This window comes from Pelobates fuscus, chromosome 2 (genome assembly GCF_036172605.1).
Source record: "Pelobates fuscus isolate aPelFus1 chromosome 2, aPelFus1.pri, whole genome shotgun sequence".
Taxonomy (NCBI): Eukaryota; Metazoa; Chordata; class Amphibia; order Anura; family Pelobatidae; genus Pelobates; species Pelobates fuscus.
The window spans coordinates 273666334-273676990 of NC_086318.1; the positions used below are offsets into that span (position 1 = coordinate 273666334).

The 10657-nt window shown below is 38.7% G+C and overlaps 1 protein-coding gene across 2 annotated transcripts in view; it reads right to left on the bottom strand.

Moving 5' to 3' along the window:
- Positions 1-10657, bottom strand: part of EGLN1 (egl-9 family hypoxia inducible factor 1) — a 243618-nt gene that overhangs the window by 86728 nt on the left and 146233 nt on the right. For both annotated transcript variants that reach the window (XM_063443384.1, XM_063443385.1), the window contains exon 3: positions 8690-8826. In XM_063443384.1, coding sequence (XP_063299454.1) covers positions 8690-8826 — 137 coding nt within the window. The remainder of the gene's footprint in view (positions 1-8689; positions 8827-10657) is intronic.

Below are 10657 nucleotides of genomic sequence, written 5' to 3' on the forward strand. Positions count from 1 at the left end.
AAATGTGGAGGCTTTATGGGTAAATATCTGCTTGGGGGAAAATAAGGGAAACCAACTATTGGTTGGGAAATGTTATAAACCACCTAATGTTAATATTGACGAGGAACAACAGCTGTTTGAGCAAATTGAGAAAGCTGCAAATCTGGGTAACACTTTAATTATTGGAGATTTTAATTATCGGGACATAAATTGGGACAGAGGGACTAGTAGCTCAGCAAAGGGAATTGGGTTTTTAAACTTGTTAAATGACACCTTCATGTCACAACTTGTACAAGCACCAACTAGAATGGACGCTTGTCTGGACCTGGTTTTAACAAACAACGTTGATCTTTTGACCAACATTCAAGTAGGTGAGCACTTGGGAAATAGTGATCACAATATAGTGTCCTTTGAAATAAACTCAAAAAAACAAAAGCACATGGGGTATACTAAAACATATAATTTTAAAAAGGCCAATTTCAATAAGATAAGGGAAGCTTTACAATATATTGACTGGCATAAACTCTTTAGTGAAAAGAACACGGAGGATAAATGGATCATCTTCCAACAAATATTACAAAGGTACATTTCTCAGTATGTACCATTGGGAAATAAATATAAAAGAAACAAATTAAAACCAATGTGGCTTACTAGAAAAGTAAAACAAGAGATTAAAAATAAGAAAAGGGCATTTAAAGCATTTAAATCGAACAAATCAGATGCATCTTATAAAAGATATAAGAAAGCAAATAATGCGTGCAAAAAGGAAATTAGACTTGCTAAACTTCAAAATGAAAAAATGATAGCTAAAGAGAGCAAAACCAACCCCAAAGCATTTTTTAAGTACATAAATTCTAAAAAACCCAAAAATGAAAGTGTAGGTACACTAAAAACTGAAACGAGGGTGTTAGTCAATGAAGACCAGGAAAAGGCAGGAATTTTAAATAACTTTCTCCTCTGTATATATTAAGGAAGAACCCATGGCAATAGATGTGCAAATGATTGCTACTAAAAACTTGCAGAATAATTGTAATTGGTTACCTCAAGACAAGGTGCTACAGCAACTAAATAAAAGTTAATATAAACAAAGCTCCAGGGCCTGACGGTATCCATCCACGTGTACTTAAGGAACTAAGTGCAGAAATAAGTGAACCTCTGTTTTTAATCTTTCAAGATTCTTTTCTTTCAGGAAGTGTTCCGGAGGATTGGAGGAAGGCAGATGTGGTTCCTATATTCAAAACGGGTTCAAAATCCTTGCCTGGAAATTATAGACCTGTGAGCTTAACTTCTGTGGCTGGTAAAATATTTGAAAGATTATTAAGGGATTATATTCAATAATTCCTTGAGAAGAACATGGTTATCAGCAAAAATCAGCACGGTTTTAAGCACAGGTCATGTCAAACTAACTTGATTGCGTTGTACGAAGAAGTAAGTAGAAGTATAGATCAGGGTGTTGCAGTGGATGTGATCTATTTGGACTTTGCCAAGGCATTAGATACAGTTCCACACAGAAGATTAGTGTTCAAACTCAAGGAAATCGGTCTAGATGAAAATGCTTGTTCTTGGGTAGAACATTGGCTTAAAAACAGAGTACAAAGAGTTGTCGTTAATGGTAAATTTTCAAGCTGGACAGAGGTGGCAAGTGGTGTCCCTCAGGGGTCTTTTCTGGGACCCCTTCTATTTAACATGTTTATAAATGATCTTGAAGACAGCATTGAAAGTCATGTTTCAGTGTTTGCAGATGACACAAAACTTAGTAAAATAATACAATGTGAGCAAGATATTACTTTGCTGCAGAGGGATTTAGATAGACTGGAGGACTGGGCACTCAAATGGCAGATGACATTTAATGTTGAAAAATGCAAAGTTATGCACTTCGGCGTAAAGAATACACAAGCAACGTATACCCTTAATGGAAGCGAATTAGGGATAACAACACACGAAAAGGACTTGGGAATTGTTATAGACAACAAACTATGCAACAATGTGCAATGTCAATCAGCAGTGGCCAAGGCCAGTAGGGTATTGTCATGCATGAAAAAGGGCATTCATTCTCAGGACGAGAATATCATTTTGCCTCTTTATAAATCACTGGTAAGACCACACATTGAATATGCTGTGCAATTTTGGGCACCTGTTCTAAAGAAGGATATTATGGCACTAGAAAAAGTGCAGAGGCGGGCTACACAATTAATAAACGGAATGGAACAGATCAGCTATGAAGAAAGGTTACCAAATTTAAACCTATTTGGTTTAGAAAAACGTCGCCTAAGAGGGGATATGTTAACATTATACAATTGTATTCGAGGCCAATACAAACCATTGTGTGGAAATCTATTCACAAACCGGACTTTACATAGGACACGAGATCATGCGTTTAGAATAGAAGAGAGAAGATTTCGTCTAAGGCAAAGGAAAGGTTTTTTTACTGTAAGAACAATCAGGATGTGGAATTCTCTGCCTGAAGAAGTGGTTCTATTAGAGTCCATACAGATGTTCAAACAGCTACTGGATGCATACTTGCAAAAACAGAATATTCAAGGATATAATCTTTCAATGTAGGGTAATAACTGCTTGATCCAAGGATAAATCTGACTGCCATTCTGGGGTCAAGAAGGAATTTTTTTCCTAGCTTGTTGCAAAATTGGAAGTGCTTCAAACTGGGTTTTTTGCCTTCTTTTGGATCAACAGCAAAAAACATATGTGAGGAAGGCTAAACTTGATGGACGCAAGTCTCTTTTCAACTATGTAACTATGTAACTATGTTCTCCCGTTTCCAACCTTGAAAGATGGCTTCCCTGGGGTCCAGAGTGGTGGCTGAGGCTGTTGCTTACCGGAAATCTGGATCAGCCCACCTCCTCTGCTTCCCTGGTGTCTCTCCTGCGCAGTTCTCTCTGGGAGGAAGTGACTCACGGCAGTCACTTCCTCCCATGCTGCCAAAAATCAAAGGGGCCCGGTTGTGCTGTTAAAGAGCCACAGAGTTCGACCGGGCCCCTGCTTAAAAACGCTCACCTGGTGGCCCTTACTGCATGGGCCACCCGGTGGGCCTCCTTAGTATGCGTCCCCAAAATCAGGATGCACCGGGGGCACATGGGTGGAGGGCTGGGGTGAGAAAGTTGTTGAGGGCAGTGGGGCCCACGAGGCAGCTGCCTTAGGCCCCCTAGAAGTAAAAGGGCCCGGGGCAGCTGTCCCGTGTTAAAGACGGCCCTGACACCAGGCAGTGGTTTCAAAGAGCCTCTGCTATGCTTCACTGCTACCTGTAGACACTCATTCTCAAACTGCTCTCCAGCCCTTTGGCAAACTTCCTGTGGCAAACCTAGCCACCTAAGACTATTTTGTTTATCTTTGAGGGTTGCCCTAGAGAGACTGGTTTATATATGATGTGTGATGTGTTTCCTTAAAATGTGAAAGAGGGAATTCGTATGCTAGTATTTGAGATATTGCCTTCATTTTAAGTGCTTTCCTTTGATTACCTTATTTTACCAGTGGAGATATTGGGATTTAATATTGCAGCTCCGCTACACTTCCTACTCTTGCACACAAATATTTTACATTTTCACTTGTAAATAAAGTGCCAGAAAACACAGAGAGATTATCCATAGCCAATGACCCAACAATTTTGGCAGATGATAAAACAATTGATATCCTGAATGAAAAACAAAATGCACAAGCTACCATGATAATTGGGCATTTAACCGGTTAAGGAGGGCAGGCATGCTATGCCATCCTTAAGGAGGCAGTCCTAAACATTGCTGGGTGTCATAGCATGTCCAGCAGTCCACCCTGCCGCTCTGTGGAGATCCCGATTGGGGAGACTGCCTCACATCCCAGGCAGTCCCCTTGCAGCAGTTCTGGCCCTCGCACATAACGACCAAATAGCCGCAAAAGCAGAAAAGCAGGCTTCAGCACTGCCTGCAGGGGGACTGCCTGGATTGTCAGGCATTATATATATTTATGTGATTTTATTAATTACATCTTGAAGGACATGTACCTGACTGACAACCTATGCAGAAAAAAAAATGAAAATTAAATGTGCTAGCCCTATATTTAACTATGGCACTTAAAACCTCTACTTGGGGGTTACTGTTGTGAGACTTCATTGAAAACAAACATGAGAGTTTTAAAACAGTAACATGTATAATGACGATATTATCAGTGAAAGTGCAGTTTTTGATAAAAAAATAAAAAAATAAAAAACACAAATATGAATGGTAACTTTGGCCAGGGTTTGTGACTAAGTGCCTACCCCATGTTGAATACCTTAGTTTGTCTACTTTTACAAATGGTATTCCATGATGGGGGTAATTCTCATTCCTGGGATGCCATTCGTTCTCAAAGGCAACATAACCAGTCTGGCAAATTTCAATGTGCGAAAAACAAAATGTGCAAGTCTTATATTCAACCCTGTAACTTTTCAAAACACCATAAAACCTGGACATGGGGGTTACTGTTGTACTCCATAAACATTACTCAACACACATGAGTGTTTTAGAGCAGTGAAATGTATAATCCTGATGATATTGTTATAGACAAAATACTTGAAAGGATAAAATGTATTTTTTACTCTGTACATGTGTGCTCATGTATTTCCTCTGTAAATTCCTCCCATCCGGCTACCCTCCCCCCTTCCCATCGAGCAAGCCTCGTGTAACAAATTCCTGTGTTAAAAGAACAGCTTCCTTAACTAACTCCTCCCCCACTTCCTTTGTGCAAACTAACAGCTATGTGCCACGTGTAACAAAATGGAGAATCACTGTTAAAAGTAACTGTTTCCCCTTCAGCCCCTCTCTGTTCAGTAACTACTCACTCCCCCTCCCATCGTGTAACCAAGATAGAGCTGGAATGTGGGTGGGAGAACTCTGTAATGATGACATTACATCCTGTAGGGTGGGTTTAGACGAGACCCCTTAGACTGTTAACCAATTGTTGAATGTATACTGTATGTTAACTGTGACTCTGTACATGACGTATTTCTGCTTTAAAAGGTAATCGCACCCCCTGCAATAAAGGCCACTCTGGAGTTCTTCATAAACCTGCAACTTCTAGAAGACATGCGCTCAATCAATTTAGAAAGGAGTAGATGAAAGTGCAGTTTATTTGTGAGGAATGCAAAAACACAAGCATAAACTGTAATTTTGGCCAGAGTTTGTGACTAAACGACTAAAGATTGAACATACCCTATTTGAATACCATGGTTTGTCTATTTTGCCAAATGGTATGACATGATAGGGGTGATTTTTTGCTGCTTGGCTGCCATATGATCTCAAACCAAACTGGCAAATTTCAATGCGTTAATAACTGAAAAAGGTAGGTCGCAACAAATGGTACACGGAAATGTGAGGTGATTAGAAAGCTAACAATGTATTTCATGAATGTTCTCCCTGGGGGACGACCAATGCAGGTTAAAAAAAAAAAACGAAAAATAAATTGTGGCTGTGCAAATGCTCTATTTCCTTCTTCCCCCTTCTTCTTTCCTTCTGTACCCCCACCCCCTCCTCATCACTCTGTTTTGAAATTTCAAGATGAAAACAACAAAAATTGTGAATTAAAAAAAAAAAAAAAAAAGATAAATATATTTGATCCTGTAACTTTCCAAAACAGTATAAAACCTGTACATGGGAGTACTATATTTATATTCGTGAGACTTCACTGAACATAAATTTGTGTGTTTTATTGCAAAAAAGCTAACAGTGTTATGACATTCAAGTTAAAATGCCATGCAGAACTTGGAAAATAAAATATCTTAATTTCTCACACTTGTTTAGATTTCAGTCATATTAAATTGTTATTTATTTAATATGAAATAAAAGTCCTATTTCTCAGAAACAAAATAATTTCTAATAAGTGTGGGGGTGCACTTTGTATGAAAAAGGTACATTTTGGTTAAACAGCCATATAGTCAAATTCAAGGTTATGTTTTAATCAGGACTTGTACAATTGCATCCGTCCTTAAGGGGTTAACAGATTCTAAAAGCTCTGTAGGCAACATTTACACTTCCATACAGGACTTTAACCCCTTCACCACTGTTGACTGTTCAGGACAGTTATTGGAAAAATCATCTTCAGGACCGGTGACGGTCCTGAACCGGGATAACGTTATTATGTACTTACCTGATCGCCGTCGTTCCCCCGGCATTGATCTGCGTTGATCCCGGTGTGGGGAGACTGCCTGACAGCCCAGGCAGTCTCCTCTCGGCGAATTAGGACCCTGCAGCCATGTGATCGCTCAACAGAGCGGTCACATGGCCACAATAGGTGTCCGGGGGACTGCCTGTGCTGACAGACAGTCTCCCTGCATGGATAAAATTAGAAGAAAAAAAAATGTAATGTTAATAAAAATATAATTATTTATGTGTATAAGATATATAGAGATATATATTACGTCTATATATCATTGTAACGGATCACCTGGCACCCCGACTGGGTACCTCCATTGAAGGATGCTCCTAGCGCTTCCTGAGGACTCCAAGCACTGCAGTAGACACCACAACCACCGAACTGGAGAAGCATACGAATGCTCTCAAGCATATGAATGCTGTAAACAGCTGAACAGGAAAAGCATACAATCAGCTTACACTCCTGGCCATCAGCATACAATCCAATTCCCCCAATAACGAGATGACACTTCGTTTTGAGGTCAAGCACAACCGACTGTGCACATACAGCCTCTTTTATTCACAATCCACAAACATAGTACTGCCCATAGGGTTTTTGAATACAACCAATGAATCCGTACAATACACACAGACACTCCCACACAAAATCCTCCCCTCTGCCTGTGATATGATTACTGAACACAATGGGTAATATAATTATCACAGAGAAATACCGTTTTATAAAACATATCACAGGGACCCCAAAACATGCAATAACCCCATAAAAATCCTCGGAACCGGGGGATCTGGGTGAACCACATATCCAAAATTCACCCAGATCCGTTCAGTAGTTTGGAAGATACAGTTTAATGCAGATTCCGCAGAACATTTACAGGCTATATGAAAAATAATTACTGTATAATGTGTCCCCTGTTGTATAGTTTAAAACTACTGTACGGTGTCTTTGTGCACCAAATACCGGCGAGATGGCACCGTGTAGAAAAGTCCAAACAGTGTCTGAGTTAAAATGGCCGCCATCCATTGTTATCACCATGTGCCTCTGATACATGAAATGGTGGCCACCAAGTAACTCCGCAGTATGTCCCCAGATGGTTCAGTAGCAGCATAATACAATACAATATGCCCAAATCAGTTCCCAGACGGGCAATACATCCCAGGGCCATAGTCACAGGGCATATATGCGTATTTTTATATTAATACATACATATATTAGTATAAAAATACACTTATAATTAAATTACACACATATATAATAACTATATATATTGTGTATATATTATAAAATATATTATAAAATACAAATAAGTAAATTAAAATAATAAAGTAATATATATATATATATATATATATAATTTTATTCTAACTGTATTTTGATTTTATATATACCATATATATCTCTCAATGTACACAATTACATAAATAATTTCATAAATATGCATATATATTTAAATTCTGTGTATTTATGTAATATTTTTACATAATTAAGCAATTTTATTGATTGCAATATGTGGGACCTGCCTGACAACCCAGGCCGAAAGTCCAGAGAATTTAATTTGCTAGCACTGTATTTAACCCTGTAACTTTTTATGACACCCTAAAACCTGTACATGGCGAGTACTGTTTTACTTGGGAGACTTCGCTGAACACAAATATTAGTGTTTCAAAACAGTGAAACACATCACAGTAATGATATTGTCAGTGAAAGTGCCTTTGAGAGTGTATGGTAGACCAGGAATTAGAATTGCCCCCATAATGGTATACCATTTGCAAAAGAAGACAACCCAAGGTATTGCAAGTGGGGTATGTTCAGTCTTTTTTAGTAGCCACTTAGTCAAAAGCACTGGCCAAGGTTAGTGTTCATAATAGTTTTTTTGCAATTTTAACACACAAACAAATATAAATGCTAACTTTAGCCAGTGTTTGTGACTAAGTGGCTACTAAAAAAAGAATGGACATAGACATACCCCATATTAAATACCCTGGGTTGTCTACTTTAAACAAATATGTACATGTGAGGTGTGATTCAGAGATTTATGACAGATAACAGTGTTACAATGTCACTATTGATACATTTTAAAAATATATATTTTGAAAAAGTAATTTCCTATTTGTACTTATAGCCCTATAACTTGCAAAAAAAGCACATAAACTCTGCGTGTTTTTAAACTCAGGACACAATTTTGAATCTATTTAGCAGTTTGTTTTTTTCATTAGCTTTCGTAGGTAAGTAAAAGATTTTTCAAGCAAAAGTCAAAAAACATGTTAGTTTTTTTTTTTTTCAATTTTTCACCATATTTTTTTTTTTTTAAGTAAATTATATGACATGATACAAATAATGGTATATAAAGAAAGTCCTTTTTGTCCTGAACAAAACAATATATAATTTGTATGGGAACAGTAAATGAGAGAAAGGAAAATTACAGCTAAACACAAACACCACAAAAATGTTAAAACAGCCCTGGTCCTTAACGTACAACATGGTCAAAATAATCCGGTCCTGAAGGGGTTAAATAGCAAAATTGTCAATTAGCTTGTGAAAATGTTTAAACAGATTTGTGTATGCGTGTGCAACATTATATATTTTAACAATTTACCTTGTAGCAAAGGCTGGCTGGACTTCATGAGGGTTGCGACGGTCAGACCAGAAAAACAATAGTCTATCAAATTTTGGCTCAATATCAGCAAACTGAGCTTTCCCCTCTGGAAAAATGCGAAGAACTCCTCCATTCGCCTAGAAAGAAAGTATACATTATGATTAAGCATATACTAGAAACAAAACTAGTTGCTAGAGGAGTGCTGCCAGAAATGCTGACAAACAAAATGCAAGTCACAATACACTCTGCAATTGCAGACCTAAAAAAAGATCTAAGAGAATTAGGAAACCGCACCTCCTTGACTTCGGAAAGAATGGAGGAGTATGCTGTGACACACAGCACCCTGGCAGGGAAAATAGAGGGGCTGGAAGACAGATTACTAGCATTGGAATCAAAACGCATGGAAATGGAGAACAGGTCCCGCAGAAATAACCTGTCTGCGTGGTTTGCCAGAGGACACAGGCCCCGCTGACCTGCAGACTTACGAGATACATAATTCTAGTATGTATCATTAACAATTCCACATACATTATAGTCAACGTATACACACCAAACACAAATTAACCAAACTACCTCCACAACCTCTTGAACCATGTCATCCAATACCAAACAGGAACCACTGATTTTTGGTGATCTCAACCACATCCTAGACCCATCTGAAGACTCCACTGCTACCTTTACAGCCAATAGAACTACACAAGTTACTAGACAAACAATGTAACTCAAAGAAGAAGCTCACTAAATTTGGTCTTTAGGGCACTTAGCGCACACTACACCCTAACAAACGTGAATACACCCACTACTCCCCAGTACATACTCCCGAATAGATGGCTTCCTCATGCAGAGCGCGCATATAAACCAGGTTATGGCCTGAGTAATAGGCACGTCAACATGGTCCGGCCACAACCCGCTCACTCTTTCCTTGACTGATCACTACCAATACAAGAACCGTAGCCCTAGGCGACTAAACACGAGTCTCCTACATGACCCCCGATTTGCCAGCTCCTTAAAATCAGAACGGTCTCACTACTTTGAGACCAATGATATGACAGACATAAACCCGATAACCCTGTGGATGGCCTGCAAACCGGTAATTAGAAGTCTAATGATCAAAAGAGCCTCATATATATAAAAAAGTGAAGTTTGTGCCGGGTACACAGGATCCGGACAACGCACGTTGTACCAAACAAGCTGGAGCCTTACTCTCCTTAGAAGCTGAAAAGGGGTTTGACAGACTGAATTGGAGATTCCTACAATCAGTGCTCACCAAATTCGGCTTCACCCTAAATTTCATCTCCTCAGTTGAAGCCCTATACAGAACCCCAACGGCGACCGTTTTTGCTCCGGTCACTTCCCTATTACAAATAAAACCCGCCAGGGTTGCCCCTTGTCGCCACTCATATACGTGCTGGCCCTGGAGCCACTAGCCGAAGCAATTAGATACCAAAAAAATTACATTTAAAGGAATAAACTTTATTTAACAAATAAAAAGGTATATATAAAATAGAAGTATAAAATCCAAAAATAGATAAAGACACACACGTTTCACCATGGGGTTTCATCAGAAGTGTGACTTTACTTTGAAATCGGAAAATTTATATACATGTATTCTTAACAACAATAATAATTAACAGCTGATAAAAAAATTATCTAATTGGTTTCCTAGAAAACTTCCGGTTTTGCAATTTTTGTTAGTGATGATGTCATGTATACGGTATGTAATTGGTTCTTCCAGTAACCCATATGCAAATCCTACGTTAGTTTCCACTCCTCCGGTTCTTGAAAGAACTTATGTAGCGGAGAGGTAGTATAATCCACAGTATCTCCGCTGGGTAACAGGAACAGCATAAAATAATCCAGGCAAATAAATACAGCATACAATAATCCCGGTAGCGGCGTAATAATCCTTCCTTCCCAAGAACTAGACGACACATAGGCTGGGAGTCAACTGAGCTTTTAATCACAGGT